Genomic DNA, 20129 nt, shown 5'->3' on the forward strand with positions numbered 1-20129 from the left:
AGTCACGAGAAAGGAAAAGTGTTTCATGCTCCAAAGAAAACAAAGCCACTTCCAACAGGAATTGGCTGTCACATTCTCTGCACTAGGGAAAAAAAAAAAAAAACAACTGAGCATCCGCCCAGCCTGCCCAAGGCCCATCCCTTAAGCCCAGGTCTCCAGGGAAGGCAGTGAGCCTTTGTTTTCCAGTCTGTGGGCAACCGCTGGGCAAAGAGCCAGGGGGAGAGACCTCTATGGAAGACAGGAACATCACGTGCCAAGTGCACAGGCCAGAAGCTCCCAACGTGGGCTCTGACTTTGCTGGGACAGGGATAACCCAGGACCCGTGGTGCCGGCACCAGCAGCTCACTCTCAGGACTTGAAGCTTTTCTCAGTAGCTTTTGGAGCCTTCATAGTTGGCAAGGCCACGTTTCTCCCTGGGGCCGCCTTGCTCCTGCTTATTCAAGGCTGTGTCACATTTGGTATTCAGCGACACTCCCTTCCGCTTGCCCTTCTTGGTTTTGCCAGGGGAGGACCTGGAAGGTGGTGAAGGTTCCAATAAACGGTGCCAGCACTCGGTGTAACCTCCAGGGAGGGCACAGAGCCCACATCCTGGCTTCTGACAACAGCTGCCTCCCGGCCCACCTCATCCAGCCTGTACTGGTCGTCCTGCTGCGTTTGCCAGTGTTCCTGCTTTATTTACCCTAGACAGGCTCGAGTTCCTCCTCCCAATCTGCGTCCCCCCAAACCTCCCCATCTCCATCCATCCATCCCACCCTCCATGCATGTCACCTTCATCACCCAGGGGCTCATCCACCTTTGGGTCGCAGCTTAAACAGCCTCCTCGGAAAGATCGTCCCAGGCCGCGATCCAAAGCGCCTCTAGCCACCCACCGCGACCAACGTGCACTCCATCACATCAGCCTGAGTATTGATTGATCATATTCTGAAATTGTTTTATTTTTCTCTCTCCACTCCATAGGTAAAAATCAGGGACCGCTAAGTAGTCTCCTGTTGCTCCAGATGTTCTCCGCGGCCTTCCACATTCTCTGTGCCTCAGGAGGCCGAGGGAAGGCCACCTGGCCCCAGGCTGCTGTAGCCCGGGCTCGCGCATGCGCAGTTTGCACCGCTGACTCCATTGCGGCAAGCTCCCCAATCCCCTCTGCCTTCTGGGTGGTTGCCCTAAAGCGAAAGGGGGTAAGAGGAGGGAGAATGGAGGACAAGGAAGTCAGGTGGCTCTCTCCCACCCACAGCTCCCGTTTTTAGCCTTCTGTGATAGCTCTTGCTGGTGACCACTTTCATCCCTTCCAGACCCCGGGTAGTAATGGCTGCCATCTGTCACCACCCCTGAAATGCTTCTCGGGGACTTCAACCAGGGTTTCTCTTAACCTTGCCCACACGTCTGCAACAACCCATGCACAAACATCACAGTGATCCCCTTTGAATGTGCAGGTTGTTATAGCTGCAGGACCAATATGGGGTCATATCTAATTCATAGACTGTCATTTCCCCCAACACCACCCAGGGCAACGTCTGTCTTAAGTACTTACTGTATATGTTTCAAATAAATGAATGAGTGATAAGGAAGCCATGTTTTTATTTACATTTTATTAAGATATAATTCATATGCCACAAAAATCACCCTTATAAATAATTCAGTGTTTTTTAGTATACTCACAAATTTGTGAGACCATCCCTACTAATTCCAGAACATTCTGCTGATTCAAAAAGGAACTCCCAATCCATTAGCAGTCACTCCCCATTTCTTCCTCCCCTTAGTCCTAGGCAATCACTAATGGACCTTCTGTCTCTACGAATTTGCCTATTCTGGATGTTTCATCTTGGGATAGTTTGTGGCTTTCTGTATCTGGTTTCTTTCACTGAGCATAATGTTATCAAAATTCATCCACGCTGTATCATATATCAGTGTTTTGCTCCTGTTTATGACTGAATAATATTCCATTGTATGGATATGTCATATTTCACCTTTTGGCTATTTGAATAATGCTGCTGTGAACATTGGTGTACATGTTTTGTGTAAACATACATTTTCAATTTTCTTGGCATATAATTGTGGAAATGCTGTTCATGTGATCGTTCTAAAGTTAACTTTTCCAGGAAGGATACTGTGTTTTAAATTTCTGTGTATTCCATAGCACTACACAGTACTTTCATTTTTGGAGGGTGGCTGGGGCGACTGGGGTTGGAACTCAGGGATTTGCGCTTGCAAAGCAGGCACTCTATCACTTGAGCCACATCTCCAGTCCATTTCGCTCTGGCTATTTTGGATATGGGGGCCTTGCAAACTATTTGCCTGGGCTGGCCTTGAAGGGCAATCTTCAGCCTCCCAAGTAGCTAGGATTACATGCGGGAGCCACCAGCTCACAGTACTTTCTTTACCTTGTGGTCCCAGAAATTGACATCTGCATGGAAAAGGATCCAAAGTAACAAAGATATGGAACAAGGGAAGTCTGGACCCTAATCGATCCACTCCTAGGCAGGAGATATTCTCACACACATGCACCAGGTTTTACAAACAAAAACACTCTACTAGTATCATTGGTCAAAAATTGGAAATAATGCAGTGCCCATTAACAATAGATTGGACAGGGCTGGGGGCACAGCTCAAGAGGTAGAACACCTACCTTGCAAGCATGAAGCACTGAGTTCAAACTCTAGTACCACCAAAAAAAAATAGATTGGGTAAATACATTGTGGAGTGTACATAAAGGAAAATAAATGGACTACAGCCACACATAAGAGCATGAGTGAGACTCACAGTGTTGAAAGAAACAAATCACAAAAGAGTACAGACAGGATGATTTCATTTATAGAAAGTTCCAAAACAAGGAAAACCAAATCATGTGGTTTAAGGTTCTACATATGTAGGTGGAAAAACTATTAAAATTATTATCACACAAAACAGGATATTGGTTAACTCTGGTGGGGAGAGGGAAATACATGTCAGGGAAGGTCTTCCGGGCTACAGCTCAGGTTTCTAGTCCTTGTCCTGGATAGTGGACACATTGGGGTTGTTTTGAACTATCTGTGACTTTATGCAGGTTCTTACCTATATACTAATCTGAAAATTTTATTTCACAATTCAAATAGAACAGAACCCAGGTCCAGGTGTCAGAAGAACTGCATAATAACAAAACAAATTATTTAATCTCTCTATCTCAACTGTCTTGTCTCTAAAAGGGGGAGGATGTTAATAATTGCCACTTACTCAGGCCTTACTATTCACAGGCACCATGCTGAGTATCTTTACATATGTTATCAGTAGACATTCTGAGTCTCCTAGGGGCAAGAAACACATAATTGAAACCAGTTCAAGAAAAAGTGTTCCAAAGACGAAGAAAGGGCCTGCCTAAGGGCAGAGTGCAACCAGGGAGTGGACTCTGGGGACTCAGGGATTGGACCCTGGGGACTATTGCGGCTGTGATGTCCACAGCTGCTACATTCTCCTCCCTTACTAGAAATGGTCATCTTTGCATCCCAAGCAATGTGAGAAAATGACCACAACTCCCAGATTTGTATCTTTTCCATTCAAGACACCAGTCAGGCCAGCCTAGCATTTCTCAGTACAACGAGTCCTACTGTGGATCAAGTGTCCACGTCTGATCCAATCACCTGTGGCAAAAGGGCAGGGCTGCATCATGCAAGGTGGGACACTCTTCATAAAACTAAATCCACGCTGGGGGCAAGGCTCAAGAGGCAGAGCACTTGCCTACCATGCACAAGGCCATGGGTCCAATCTCTAGTATTGAAAAATAGGTAAGTAAATATACAAATAAATACATTTAACAGTAAAATGAAATTTAAAAAGAAAGGATACTTCCAAATTTGGGCTGAGATCATAGCTCAAATCGGGGCACAGCTCAAGTTGGGTACAGCATATGCAAGGTCCTGGGTTCAATCTCCAGCACCACAAAAACAAACAAAAACTCTAAATGGAGAATACAGTGGTTGGCACTCAGCCCACAGAACTCTGATTGTGTAGAGAGGTGTGGTCCAAACAGGTGGGGACGGGAGAGCAGGACGGACAATCCAGTATCAACTGTTATTCAGTCTAATCTTTGTAAAAATCCAATGAGGGAATGTCAATATCTCTGCTCTATAGCCAAAGAGACTGAGTATCAGGGCCCAGGGTTTCTCAACAGAACCACTGTGGACTTTCAGGCTAAACAATTGTTTGTGGGGGAGGAGGGGCTGTCATATGCCTTGTGCCACATTTAGCAGCAGATGCCAAAGGTACTCCTCTAGTTGTGGCAGTCAAAAATGTCTCAGGAGGCTAGAGGTGCAGGACACTGGTAGACCATGTGTTTAGCATGTGCAAAGCCCTGGGTTCAATCCCCAGCATTAGGAAAAAAAAGTCTCCAGATGTTGCCAAATGTCCCCTGAAGTTAAGAACCACAGAGACAGGATTCAAACCCAGGCTGATCTGCCTGTTCTTAGTCACTATCTTGTTTATAACATCTCCCTTGCCTCACGAGGTTGTAATAATATAAGTGTGAAAGCACCTGGAAGAGTTAGGTGGAACATAAATAATTATGTGTACACATCCTTCTTAAGAACTTAGGGGTCTATGTGGCTGCTGAACAGGATAGGATTCTATATTCTAATGAATTTGAATTCCATGGACCTGACCACCAACCAACCATAATCCCCATTTGGTTTTGGGATGTGGTCTACTAAGTCCTCTCCCTCACAAGGATTAATGTTCACAGGGTCTCTCCTTCACCTGGCCAGTTCTATTCTCCAAGCTACGATTTATGGTAACTTCCTTTAGCTGGGCTTCCTCTGGTAGAATCAGGTCTTTCTCTAGGTAATCTGGTTCCCGAAGCCCATATTCTTCCACACACCACTGGTAAAACACATTACAGCTCTTCTTTAAACCAGAGCTTTCAAAGCCAGTACTGCATGAGGTTCATGGTTGCTTTTTTCCTAACTCAGGGTTTCCTTGGAGTGGAGCCTCTCATGAATAAAACCCCTCTTCTGAGAAGGCTGGCTGGACCAAGTTCTCCATGTACAAACTCCAATCTGTTAGTTTTTATTCTGTTTTTTTTTTAATATTAATTGTGATTAGATTCTAAAAATGATGGAGTCTTTCATGGGTAGGATTTTGAGGCCTTACAACCAAACCCAATGGGGAAACATTTTGGCTGAGATAAGAGAGGGTTGGCCACACATTAGTGACAGGAAAGCTGTGTAATGTGCTTTTGGGAGTTTATAAACAAAAGCATATCCCTGCAGCTTCATTTGGTTGCCTAATAAAGTAGCCATGACATGCCATCCATGTCCTTCCAGTCAAGATTTAAAAATTGAAGTATAACTTACAGGCACAAAAGTACACAAATCGTTAAGTGTACAGCTCAACGAATTAATCCCAAGTAAACACACTCATGAACCTAGTAAGCCATGGAGAAATTACTTACATTCCAGAAGCCCCTCTCGGGCCCGCTCCCAGTCTCTCTCCCCACCCTCTCCCTCAAAGCAGCCACTATAATTTTAGTCCTATGACCTCCATATTTTTATATATCTGATGGCCCAGATAATTATCTCTGGAGGCCAGAGTTAATCAGAAGCCAGGAGGATGACTTTCTCGTGAGTCATTTCTCTTCAGAATAGTTTATCAGCAAGGAGGATGCATCCAGCTGCAAGTAATGGAAGCCTCAACTCAAACAGCTTCAACAATAGGAAAATGATGCTCACCACATAAATGGCAGTCCTGCTGTAGGGCAAGGGTGAGCTTCAAGGTATGCCAACAGAGCAGCAACCAAGACCCACCTCTCCTCTTAGCCATGCTTGGTGTTTGCTTTGTTCTCAGGCTGGTAGCAAGATGGACAACATAGTTCTTTCTTGGGGCTCGCTCTCTCTCTCTGGAAAGTGCTCCCAGATGTCTCCTCACATCCCAATCAGAAGAACCGGGTCACACATGCAACCAAGCAGAACAGATGGATGGGATTATTCCAGATTTGCCACCTGGGCTGGGATGACATTGAGAAGTTCACCCTACAGCTCCCTATGGGAAGTCATGGAATTAAATGGAAAATGTCTGCTTTTATTTATAAACATGCCTCATATTGGTAAATGGTAACAAGGCTTATAATCAGTTGAGATTTGTGACTGAACATACTGCTGGAGATCCAAGGTTAGGGGTAAGTAACTCCCTGTGAGGAAAGAATAAATTGACCATGACAAAATAAACACAGCAGCTCGGGCCCTCTCTCTGCTGAATGCTAACTATCCTTTCTCTCTGAACTGCCTGTTTGGGCACTGAGTCATAAACATTTTTTTAAGTTGCTGGGATAGTGTCTGTTACCAGTTATGCTAAGCACAGGACATAATGTTTCAGTACACGCTTAGGACAAATCACGTGATGGCATGAGGTGCACATACAGCATGTCACTAAAACCCGAGGAAGTATGAAAGTCATGGCTTCTCAAATGACCACCAGATCCTTCTCTGACCCTGGTAACATCCCGTAGCCACTTACTCCCCCTGCATGTGAGAAAATTTTTTCACATTAAAAAATCACAATTTTTTATAAAAAATATTATAAACACAAGTCATACCTATGTGTAGATGTACTAAGATTCCTTTTGTGAAGCAGCTGGGAATGTAACATGTTTATATCCCTCTTTTCCAACGTGCTAGCCACATATTGTTAGAACCCTGGGTGAACACCTGTTGTAGGAATCTGTTACTGAAGGAGATCACGATAGGTAAGCTACACCCATCAGTGAAATCAATCAAATTAATGGTAGGGCTGAAGGCATGGCTCAAGCAGTAGAGCACCCACCCTGCAAGTATGAAGTCCTAAGATCGAGCCCCAATCCCACCAAGAAAAAAAGGGCAGATACAATAGTGATATTTTTGTGTTAAATGGCAAAATGTACAATAGTAGATAGGTTTCAAAGATGAAACCTACACACTCTTATATTTGTATATAATATTTTACAGATATGTGTACTGATAATTTTATGTTTTGTTTTAAAAAGTCTTTAAATAATCACTCACAGTGGATCAATACACAACTGATGTGATTCTCAGCACCAACAAGAAAGAATGAATACAAGGAAATTACAGTTAAAGAGGAAAACATTCGGCATAGCCTTAGAAAAATATTTACCTCACCATTAACCTTCCTAAAGAAATTTTTCCTCCTACGCATTCCTACTATTTTAATTGTACTATAATTACAAGGAAACATCAGCGCAAATATTCTAATATTATAATATGTAATTTCGCCACTCTAATATAAGAAAATCCATTAATAACACACTTTGTTTAAATGGGCTAACTAGTCCTACAATTCAGAAGTTTCTACTGAAGTAAAACTATAATACCCCGTGGTCATCATTCATTTTAGCTGCTTTCACAGTATCCTGGATGTTTGGACTTGCATTCTTGTTAGAATTCCAATTCTTCCTCAAGAATAACGTGAGTCATTGTATTTTACTGTTCGTTCTTATTTATAACTCCATACTACCCTGCTTTGCTTTTGGTTTAGATTAGTCCTTTTTGAAAGAAGTGGAACATTTCATGATATCCAGCCTCAGTGCAGTCAAGGGGCCCTTCTTCCTAACATGGAGGACCCTCATTAGAGCTAAGCAAAAGTCATGAGGAGCCTCTGCTAATTTGCTCCATAAAGGTCACATCAAGGGTGCAGATTTTCACAGGGATGCTCTTTTCCACCTTGCCAGCAGAGGGCACATCTTCCACTTCTGTTTTGCTGTAACTACCCCCAGGCAAGAAGTGCAATGGGTTCTGTACATCCACTCTGCAGGAAGTTACACCAGGCACAGGAACGGCACAAAAGTATACCAGTCCCTGCCCTCAAAGAAACTCCAGTCTAATTGGGAAAACTAACACACAAACTACTCAGGTGCTGAACGGTGAAAATGGCATGAGAAGGACAGACACCCAGAAAAGGGAGAATTCAGTTCACGTGGACTGGAGTAATCTGAGGTTCCATGGAGAAAATGAGACTTGGGTGGACTCCAAGGCTGGGTATGACTCAGCAAGGCCGACATGGTAGCCATGCTACCTGTCTCCTGCCAGTCACTTCATGCCTGTAGCAGACACTGCTAATAATTGCCCCGTGTGGCTCCACTCACTGAGCTCAGACCCAACACAGAGCTCCAGACAACTCAGGTCTAACAATTGGAGCCAGAACTCATGACAAAATGCATTTGGAGGCAGGGATAGGGTGGGAGTGAGTGATGGATATTGGCTCATGGAAAAGAACTCTCAAGGGTACAAGAGACAGGAAAGAACAGGTTGGAAGAAGATAGTAGAAGTAGTCTGTTAAGAGCAGATTGTCTAGGAAATAAAAACCCAAAGTTGGAGGACAGAAGTTATTAGATCAGCAGCAGGCAATGAACAGGGCAGATTTATCCCCCAGTCGCTGAAGAACTGAAAGACTCTTGCCTCCAGCCCCGAGAAAAAGGAGACAAAGGCCTGGGCTGAACAAAGCTAGTTCCTTTTTCCAGAATCCAATTAGAGTTCAGAAGACTCGCTTCTTCACCAAAGTGCTGCATGTGGAAGCTTAAGGAGTGGGAAAGAACCAGGCTGCCTTGGCACAGGCATGGAGTACTATTTAACCTTTTGAACTATGTGCATGTGTCGTGCCAGCTAAAAATAAAGATCAAATTTTTAGTTTTTTCATCTTTTTGTTGTTTTTGTTCTTGGTGGGACTGGGATTTTGAACTCAGGGCTTCATGCTTGCAAAGCAGGCTCTCTGCCACTTGAGCCACACCGCCAGTCCAAAAATTAAATATAAAAAATGGAAATGCAAGACTTTTAGGAATGCATTGTTTGTATTTCTCTTATTTAGAAAAAAATTCAAATCTCTGAACAGACTTAAGAATACATTTAAAAAAATTTTTTTATTCATATGTGCATACAAAATTTGGGTCATTTCTTCCCCCTTCTCCCCTTCCCCTCCCTTTTCCCTACCTCCTCCCTCTCCCTCCCTACCTACTCACTACCAGCCAGAAACAATTTTGCTCTTATCTCTAATTTTGTTGAAGAGTGAGTATAAACAATAATAGGAAGAACCAAGGGTTTTCGCTAGTTGAGATAAGGATAGCTATACAAGGAGTTGACTTGCATTGGTTTTCTCTGCATGTGTGTTACATTCTAAATTAAGGAAAACATATTTTTTTGAGGCAGAATGTCATTATGGTGCCCATGCTGACCTCAAACTTAACGATCTTCCTGCCTCAGCTTCCTGAGTAGCTGGGATTACAGGCACATACCACCATGCTGGCTGGTAATTCTTAATTCTCATGACCAAATTAATTTTTTTTTTTACAGGACTGGGGTTTGAACTTAGGTCTTTGAGCTTACAAAGCAGATGCTGTACCACTTGAGCCACATCTCCAGTCCGTTTTGTTCTGGTTATTTTGGAGATGGGTCTCATGATCTATTTGCTTGAGCTGGTCTTAACTGTGATCCTCCCAATCTCAGCCTCCCAAGTAGCTAGGATTACAGGCACAAGCCATCAGTGCCCAGCTAAAGGATTTCTTAAGTATTCATATTTAATTCATTTGAAAGAACTTATACCAGCAAACTTATTTTTACTTTTCAGATACATAAGAGGTAGACCATCATTGGATTTGAGATTATCAGCAAATAAAATATACAATTCTGCAGTGAAATAGGCACCTGTAGGTCCTGCTGGTAGAACTGCAAATTTGTGCCTCTTGTACAGAGTAATACAGAGTCCTAACAACTTTGTACAATAATCATTCAACCAAATTATTGGGTTAAACAAGAAATTTATCCTAAGGAAAAAAGCAAGTGATAGGAAAAGCTTTGACAGGCTTCTTTGCAAGGTTGATTCAACAAATAGATTGTGAAAATCCAAATGAAATACCTAGAGTCCCTGCTAGAATAAGAGTCATTAAAATGATATGAAGGAAGAACTTAGACCAAGGGAATGGTGATGGAATAGTAAGCAAAGGAACATGATACAAGAATGTATTTACACCATGCAAAAACTAATGCATAGAAAAAGCACTAGAAGAAAATTAGTGAACATGTTAATACATCAAAACAATGGTTCGCTACTTTGGGTGGTGAGACAACACGTGAATTTTTTTCCTTCTTCCAACTTTTCTATGTTTTTAAGGATATATTAGTTTTGCTGGGTTTTATTTATTTAATTTTGGTGGCAATGAGGTTTGAACTCAGGGCCTCATGCTTGCTAGGCAGGCACTCTTATCACTTGAGCCACTCCACCAGCCCTAGTTTCATTGTTTTAAACATCAAATAACAACTCAATCCTAGTCTTATCCAGGGTAAAGCACATCTTGAATATAAATTTACACTCATTTCAATACATAAAAATTAACCAAGATAATCTCCCCAAATAGTTCTTGTGCATGAGAATATTGTTTTGTTATGATCAATGTTTTTATTTTATTTAGTAGTCATGCTCAATCAACAAGGTCAACAGAAACTTGTAAATATCCTGCTAAGTAACCTAGTACTCTATCACAGACAGGGAACATTAAGAGACATGGATAGTGGAGTCACAGACCTGGATATATTCTTACTACGTGGCCTCTAAAATGGGGCTCATAATAGCATCTACTCATCAGGCTGCTTGGGCATTAAATGTGTTAAAATGCATACAAAGCACTTAATAAATGAGGCAGTGCCATAGTGATTAAAGGAGGGTTGCCAGAGCCAGATGGCCTGGATGCAGATTATGACTCACTACTTACCTTGTTACATTGGGCAAGTTTTGTTTGGGTGGAACTGGGGTTTGAACTCAGGGCTTCATGTTTGCAAAGCAGGTACTCTCCTGCTTGAACCATACCTCCAGTCCATTTTGCTCTTTATATTTTGGAGATGGGGTCCTGCAACATATTTGCCTGGGACTGGCCTTGAACTGTGATCTTCCCCATCTCAAACTCTCAAGTAGCCAGGATTACAGGCGTGAGCCACCAGGGCCCAACTAAATTACATAACTTTTTTATGCCTCAGTTTCTCTTTATATAAACTGGAAATGATAAAACTACTTGTTTCATAAGATTGTTAAGGTAATGAGTATAAAGCATCTTGTAAGCACTACATAAATGTGAACTCATATTAATAACAAGAGAGGATTATTGAAGATAATTGTCAATTTCAATGTAGGTCTGACACCATGACCAGTGTGCTTTATATCAGATAAATGTTAACAAAGAGAGTAAAATAACAAACAATGCATTCCTAAATCTTGCATTTCCTTTTTTTTTTTAATTTTTATTTTTAACCAACACAACACATGCACATAGTTCAAAAGATTAAACAGTGCTACAAGTCTCCTGCTAGGGCAGACTTCTTTCTCACTCTGTAAGCTTCCAAATGGAGGAGCATGGAAGTGAACTGACCTGTGAATTCTGTAAAAAGGAACTAGCTTTGCTCAGTCCATGCCTCTGTCTCCCCCTTGTTGTTTGTCTGTCCTGGCAGGGCCCCATCCAGGAGACAAGAGTCTTCCAGTCCTGTCAGTGCCTGGGTAAAACTGCTGTTCATTGGTGGATAAAGGAAAGTTCACCCGCTTAGGTACTCCAGCTTTGTTTCTAACAATAACAGAGCATTTCAATCTCTGTTCAGACTCCCATCTATCTGAACTGAACGAAGGAGGAGAAGGGGTGCATTTAATGATCCTGTCAGGCTCAAGAGTGTCTTAAAAAAAAAAAAAAGAGCAGTCCCTTTCCTCCTCCACTTTCAACTTGTTGTTTCTTCTGGTGTTTATCTCTATTCATGTAAAGAACATGTTTGTACTGCTATTTCTTGAATCTTCTATTTTAAATAAGGACTTGCTGAGCTTTCTTACACTGTGATCTCAGATGGGCTTCTTCTTTGGTCATGCTCTTCATCGCTAACTTGGGTTAAGCCTTTACATTAGGACTATTTACATGTAGCTCCATGACATTTCCTTACCTGTACACTGTGAGGGTTTTGGTGGTACTCAGGGCCTCACACTTGCTTGCTAGGCTGGCGTTTTACTACTTGAGCAATGGTTGGGCCGTGGACTACAATCCTCCTACTTACATCTTCCACATAGCTGGGATCATAGGGAATGTCACAACACCAGGCTTATTGTATGGGACCTGTTTTCGATCTGTGGAGGATTTTAGAATAGTGTGGTTCTCAACCCTCACTATGCATCAGATTCCCCTGAAACAGAGATTGTCTTAACTGATCTGTGGCAGAGCAAAATATTGATATTTTTAAACGTTACAAGGTAATTTCACAGTAATCCATACAGAATCCACTTAGCCCTCCCTCTGGCACAGGACAGTGTGGGCACTGAGGCCCAGGGACCCATATACTTTTTAGTTTATGAAGAGACTTAAATATGTGTACACATACACATAGTATGCAATGACAGCATCTGCCTTGGTAACTGGTTTCCCTACAATCCCCTCCTACTCATGCCCAAGGAATGGGTCCCCATTTCTTGATAAGACCGGAAGTAACACTCATACTATCTGGCTAATCACATTCTCATTGGCAGGAATCAATTTTCATTAGGAGTTTAGATTGGAAACTAATGTAATCACATTGCTACCTGTTGGGCTTCTGGTTCTAAGTCCTAGATCCTCCATGAGGGCCACCTGCACTGTCCACCCACATGCTCCATCAGAGACTCATTCATTAATGATTGGTAACAAGTCATTCCTCTTCTACCTGTTAGCTTAAAAATGTTCCTGCCAGCTGGGGGCATGGCTCAAGTGGTAGATCATCTGCCAACAAGCAAAAGGCCCTGAGTTCAAACCCCAGTACATAAAAAAATAAAACAAAAAAGGCTTCTGCATTTTACTCTAAGACAATAAATACCTGCAGATAAGTGAGGGATATTTCTTCTTTCAAAGCTACTAAGACTTTTGCATGGATGCTCTGACCTGTGGGGGTGTTGGAACACTTGGAAAAGGGGAACCCTTCCCCAGGCAAGACATTTAAGGTCAGTTAAATTGTGTAGAGATCATACCAGTCAGAATTTGTGGATTTCCAGGACCCAACTTGAACTAATTTAAGACAAAAAAATTTATTGGCTCACTTGAAAAGTCCAGAGGTAGAATGTAGTCTTCAATGGGGGTGTAGAGATGTTCTAATGGAACTCACATAGTTCAGTTTATAAACAAATTAACTTTATTTCTTCCAAATGTTTTCTAGGACAGGCTGTTGGATAAATTTCTTGTACCACAATATTTAAAAATAAAGAAGAGCACAGCTGAAATGCTGTCTTGTCTTTACTGACTAAAAACATAGGCAAAATAAGGAGGGCAAGATAAGTTAGGATGAGAACTAGGGGGAAAATTTAAAGAAAAAAAAAAGCAAAAAGGGGGGCAGGACTGGAAGTCTAGGATGCTTAACTTTTCTGTGTTGTTCAAGGATTAGTCTCTCCCAATTCCATCTCTATTTATAAAATCCCAGTTAGCTTTCTTAGATAATAAATCAAAGCAGGCAAGTTTGTGAGAAGATTCATTTTTGGGTTTGTTTTGGCACTTGAGATCCTTCTACCTCAGTCTCTTTTGAGTGCTAGGATTGTAGGTATGAACCATCATGCTGGCTTCACTTGTCTTATAAACACTATTCTATTGTTCTGCATAGTTCTTGGTTAAATCTTATTCAAGATTTTAGATGGGTGAAAGGACCCTCTATTGTACTGTACAAGGATTCTATTACTAGCCCTTCATTCGCTAACCCTTAATAGGCTATCTCTTGTAAGAGTAGCTTCTACCAGTGGGAGGGGGAAAGGATATAAAGATGGAAAGGAGGATGAATATGGTACTCATGTATGAAAATGGAAAAATGAGACCTGTTGAAACTATTCTAGGAATGGGGGAAGGGGAAATAAAGAATGATGGAGGAGGTGAATTCAACTGCTATCCTGTAAGAACTTTTGTAAATGTCACAATATACCCCAGTACAACACCACCAAAAAATTGTTACAACAGTTGGGAAAAAAAAAAGTTGCTTCTAAGTATTTAGGGTGTGGCTCAAGTGGTGGAGCACGTGCCTAGCAAGTGCAAGGCTTTGAGTTCAAATCCCAGTACTGCCCCTCCTCCCCAAAAGTTGCTTCTAGTAACATAATTTGAATCTAGATGCCTACTTAACTGGCTTCAAGAAACTGTTTTGAGTCAGACATGGTGATACACATTTGTAATCCCAGTACTCAGGAGGCTGAGGTGAGAGGATAAGTTCCAGGCCAGCCTGGACTACAGTGAAACTATCTCCAAAAAAAAGTTTTATATGGAAGGGGTTGTAGCTCAGTGGTAGAGCACTTGCCAAAGTTTGATCCCTAGTACCAAAATAAACAAACAAGCAGTTTTGCAAGAGAACTGGGGGTTATTTCAAACCAATTACCTCTACAGAGCCAAATTCAAACCCTCCCCTCCCCCTCCCCCCCACTCCCACACTCTTAGCAGCTCTGTGGCCTTAGGCAAATCAAATGTCTCTCTGAGGCACTAGTAAAGTTTGGATACCCCAACTGCCTGGTGAGGATAAGGTAAGAGTAAGGATTAGAAATGTTTGTAAACTACCAAAGGCACTCTGTGGCACCCAGTAGTTGTCATATAAATGACAGATACTGTAACAAACACATTCTCATGTAGTCGCTTTAAATGCTTCATAAAAGAATTGTTTATAAAATGCTGCTAAATACTGCTGAGTGAGTTCTGAAATACAATGTAGATGGCTATTTAGCTAACTAGTGTTAGATTTATGCAACCAATTACCAGAGTTTTAACAAATTTTCATATAGGAACTGCAGTCTTCCACCTTGGGTTATCATGAATCAACTACAATTTGTCAGGAACCTACCAAATACTCAGCCTCAGGAACAGTGCTGTGATAATGAATTCTTATTAGCATCAAAGATTAACCACTAGATTCAAATGCTGGCAATAAGAATGGGGCTTTCCTTTCCTGTTATTAATCCTCAATTCCTGTGGTAGTGAAACAGCCAAGCCCTAATGAACCATTTCTCATTAGTAATCTGATATAATGTTAGTAATGTTAGAGGGCTATCAGTATGTTTCAAGAGTAATTATAAAAATGTCTTATTTCCCATTTAATTAATACAGCCACTAGAACTTCAACCTCCATGTTTAATTTTCCCCACCAGTTAAGCTATTTCCAAGAAAAACAATCTTTTGAAGCCTGGCATTGCAGATAATAAAACATTATTACCTCATATTGACTTCTCTTTATCAGATAATTTTAGAAGAAACAGAACCCCAAAACTTACCTAGTTCCCACCTCACATCCATTGGTGTGGCAAAACCCTTGATTATTGCATCTCACAATTACCAAATGAGAAATTCACTTCCAGCAAAGAGCAGTGACACAAATCCTGAACCACAGAACTACCCATCAAGGTATGCTAAGCAGAGCACTAGCACGACACAGGTGAATTTCATGCTTCCCAAATTATTTTCATGCAGAACACCTGAGGACTAGAGTGCCAACACTTCTACTTTAAAAAAAAAAATCAAAAACAAAACAAAAAACTGTAGTCAGGACAAGAAAAGAAAAACACTATCTTTATTGTGTGTAGTTCTAACAAACATTCACTGTGTGCACATTCCAGCAGAAAGAGACAAAGATCTTTGTTCAAAATATGCTGAAATAAAATAGGTAAACAAACTCCATTACTGAATACACAAAAGGAATGTTAATATTACTTATTCACAGTCCAAGGTGAAGTAAAAAGAATGTTAAATAACCGAAATAATGTTTTGCCCGAATAGCAAATGTAGGAGACAGGTGTGGGCAAGGAGCAGCTCCTAAAACTCATGAGTAAGATGCTGGATCTAGGATAGGTGATTCGACAAATCTGCCTCTTTGGAACCTCCCTTCTAGGTTCTAAAAACACCCCCACAAATTCCAAAGCTGGCTTTTTCAGGGCACAGCAGCCAAATGTGACTAAACTTCCCATTACTTTTGTGATACTTGGCAACAGAACAGGATGGTTTAAAAAATTGATTTCTTGTTGAGACAAGACATGTCTGACTCCACTTCTCCTAGGGTACGAGGAAAAGAACATTAATGTTTTGCATTTCAGTCTCCTAAAATGGAATTTAACCAGATAGATACTGCTTGAGATTTTAAGTATGAGATGCCATAAGTAATAATACATCTGGCAATTAAAAGCATTTTTCATCGTTCCATATCAGAACTATGAGCCTAAACCCAACAGTGTTCTTATTTTATAACATAAGCATTTAGGACAAAAAAAATCCTAACAGGTTCAAATGATAGGTTCTGATGGATTTCTGTCTCTGCTTAAGCAGTCACAGAGACCTAAACACCATATACACTTTGTCCCCATTGCTTTCTCATTTTCACAAATTAGTAAGTCACCTGGACATGAAAAATTAATTCCTAAAAGTCAGGGACTGGGAAGTTTTGGAGAACTGGCTCTAAGAGCCTCTATTTTGGGGGCACAGACTTCCCTTTTGTATTCACTAGCATGAGGTGTATAGTATGGTGTGCTGCAGGAATAAACAACAAACAAATACCCCGGAGACCAGGGAGCACGGTCAGCCAACAGGGACTAGCTCCACTGTGGGTCTCCAGAGGGGATTTCACGACTTACTAATGTCAAGACTGCTTTAAGAATTCTAGCTACTTCTTAAACAAAAGTCCTTTTTGATGGATTTGGCTTTTGGGCTGTATTACTTTATTGTTTAGAAAAACGCCTGCAAACTCTCTCTGAAGATCTATCTACCTTTCACCTGGCTGCTTATGTAGGCAGCAGGATTATAGTAAATGGATCCAGAAAGTGCTTTCCTTAATACAAAGTAACATCACATCAGCAATAGTTCAAAAGAAGCCCCGGATATTGGATGGATTTCATGGACAGCAGACACAGTCTGAAAATCTTTGTCTCTGGCTCTCAGTAAAAACCAAACCCAGATATAAATAGGAAAAGAAAACCAATTAGAAATAGAAAAACATACTTTTTGCATTGGTGTTTACCCCAGAAATATCAAAAACACCAACTTTACTTAAAAATATAGTTCTTTAACATTTCTCCTAAGTCAGATGTTTTTCATTCAATGGTAGAGACTCTGCCAACACACTTTTACAATTGAACCAAGTTATCTTCTGGCTTAGTTTTAGCATGAATGTTCCCTTTCCAGCTCTTCAATGCGCCTTTGTTCTTTACCTCTACCCCAATGTACTCCATGCAACCATGCAATTTAATTGTGACAGCAATTACATTCCAATCCTTATTCAAGGCAACCCTTCCTTGCCTTAAAATGGAGGCAAATTAAGTCATGCCACTTGTTACATAACAAATGTTTTTCAATCTATCTTATATTATAAACATTTTCTAAAGATAAAAGTTTGACTAAATCCTAATCTCTGATATATAAAATTCATTCAGAAATTACTCCAAGGGTTGGGGGCATGGCTCAAGCAATAGAGCGCCTGCCATGAGTTCAAACCCTAGTATCACCAACCAAAAAAAAGGAGAACAGAAATTACTCCAAATTATATGCAACAAACATACTGATACTATTTTGATGAATTCTGAATTTGTTCAACTATTAAATCACAGGCTACAAGACCTGGGTTGAACTTTTTCTTAAATAGTTTGCATGGGCAGCCTCTTGGTTTGCTGGGCAGTTTCCTGTCCTGTCCAGGGATGGAAGGGAGGGGGAGACACTGCAAGGAATTATGGTCCTTCTTGAACCCAGTTGTTTTCTGTTGGATTGGAAATGACAATGGCCCAGAAGCTAACTGGTAATCCTTAAAGCCTGGGGAGAAAAATAACAGTACTGTAGAAAACAGCTGGTATACTACCTGTTCAGGTGGGAAAAAGAAATAATCAAATATGCCAGAGAAATGCCATTACCAAGAAGAAACAGTAACATAATTCTAAATAATAACCTTCTTTACATTCCAAGAAAAAAAAGCATACAGATCCAAGGGAAAAAAAAACCCACCAGTTTTGTTTTTATTATCAATGGAAAAGCAAAACAAAACCACAAGTTCAAACCATGGAGGTAAAATACAAATGAAATGGAAAATAGTAGCATGTTATGAACTCCCCCTTTCAAATGACATTTTATATGAAAGTTGGTTTACTGTGGCAAACAGAAGCTCAAACTGAACTCTTTATTTTGTAAAATGGGGAATCAAAAATTTGCTATCAATAGACAAAAAAATAGTAAGAATCCCTGGTAAAGCTCTATAGACATAATTATACATTTATATTTTATCAATTAAAGATAGTTCAGGAAAACAGGTATCAAGCCAAAGAGAAAGCTTTGGTGGTTTTCCTAAACTCCTGTCTTAAAGTAGTATTTTCAGTATTTTTCAAAAGAAAGACTATTTTGAATGTGCCAGGGTTCTGCCATGCCAATTCATTCCTCCCTCCATTGGCTCTTCCACCCACAAAAAAATCAAAGGGAAGCAGAGGTTTGTCCAGCTCCTTTGGGAAGAAACATGGCTGGACTCAGGGGTGCAAAGAGCTACCAGTGCCACTAGCCTGGAAGGGAGGAGATAACCACATACTTCCTCTTAGTTTTAACAAACATAAACATAAAGAAAGAACAAGACCATTTGGCAACTGTGTATTAAGTAATTAGAATGCACCTTAACTTCATGAACTTAGGACAAGTAATAGAATTAAGCCAGAATTTAAAAAAATTTACTTAAAAGAAAAAGTTTCAAAATCAGAGTGCTGCCCTGTTAAGAATGTCTAATGTGCATTCAAAGTATTGGAAATTAGGCATTTTTTCTAACCAAAGAGCAATGTCACTACAACATAAGAACCACAATCATTATCATAAACTTGTGGAAACCAGTGAAGAGAAGAAATCCTGGAAAGGACGAAGAATGGTGAGCAGGTGTTTTGGGAGTAAGGCTCTGGGAGATGAAGAACACTGATCCCAGATTAGAGGTGGATATCTGATCAATCATCTTGGCTCCAAGGGGGAAGAAGACAGTTGGCAGGATTCGAGGAGGGGGCACTGCTGTAGCCCCCAAAGCAAGTCTCTACTTTTCACTCCCAAAAAGATGTGTGCCCAGACTTCAACAAGGTCTCCTCAGGAGGATCTGCTTTCCGCCATGTAGTAACGATACAGGAAACCTATGAGAACAGCGCCTACGATGGGGACAATCCAATATGCCCAGCAACTAGAAGTAGGGGGAAAAAGCAACGAAGTCATGAATACTTTATACTAAATGTTCACTGTCTTCCAGCATTTACATCTTAATATTTATGTGCACAAGATCTACCTTGGGAAACTTAACTGCTTTTATCACACAGACATACACACAAAGAACATATCAACAGTTCTGAAGAAAGTTAAGCATAAGGCATTGGCTTAAGTATTACAGGTGACATTCCTTAAGTATTTCAGAACAGCAATCATTCTCCTTAAAATAATTCTTCTTTAATAGAGGTCATCAGCACTGCTAGTTTTAAGGTGTAATTCTTTTATGATCCAAATAACCTAGCTGCCCCTCTACTTAAGACATACCCAGTCTTGGTATTAAAAAGTTTCCAAGCCAATAAAACTAACTGAGGTTCATAACAAAAATGATTCTCTTTGCCTAAACTTGCCTAGGACTTTGTACACCGAAGAATGGCAGAAAGCTACTCTGAACAAGTTGAGAATGTAGGCCACACAGCTTTGTTTTAAAAAAACAAAACAAAACAAAACAATCAAGATGGCATATGTAACAGCAAGATGGTACACTAGAACTTTCAAGTAATCTCCCCACAACAGAAATGGATTCAGACTTCTTTAAGTGTAACCATAAAAGACTCAAGTCCAGAGGTAGGATCCTTGAGAAAACACAGAAGGAAATTTCTTCAGCACAAAAGACAGAATGGTTGACCACCAAACTTCATATAATCTTTCCTATTATTTAACTGCCACTGAGCAGAGATATGGAGAAAGCACATTTATTTATATTGCACTAAAGGAGATTTAGGTTCAACAATAACTTCCCACAGAGGACAGAATTTTCTTCTTAAGAGATTCATCCAGGTTATTGCATGTAGTTACTGCACACAGTTGTGATTCATTTACTTTTACTGCTTTGTAGTATTCTGCTAAATAAATACACTAAAATTTATTCATTTTATTAATGAATAGATAGTTGCATTACTTCTAGTGTTTGAAT

At 40.7% G+C, this 20129-nt stretch overlaps 1 protein-coding gene across 3 annotated transcripts in view; it reads right to left on the reverse strand.

The window, feature by feature from the left end:
• Nucleotides 1–906: 906 nt before the first annotated feature.
• Nucleotides 907–20129, reverse strand: part of Cyb5b (cytochrome b5 type B) — a 54821-nt gene continuing 35598 nt past the window's right edge. For 2 of the 3 annotated variants that reach the window (XM_074055756.1, XM_020175331.2), the window contains one exon: nucleotides 15500–19133. In XM_074055756.1, coding sequence (XP_073911857.1) covers nucleotides 19029–19133 — 105 coding nt within the window. In that variant the 3' untranslated portion in view covers nucleotides 15500–19028. Of the gene's footprint in view, nucleotides 1158–15499; nucleotides 19134–20129 lie in introns of those variants that run through there. The other variant, XM_074055755.1, reaches the window with a different exon arrangement.

This window comes from Castor canadensis, chromosome 15, assembly GCF_047511655.1.
Source record: "Castor canadensis chromosome 15, mCasCan1.hap1v2, whole genome shotgun sequence".
NCBI lineage: Eukaryota > Metazoa > Chordata > Mammalia > Rodentia > Castoridae > Castor > Castor canadensis.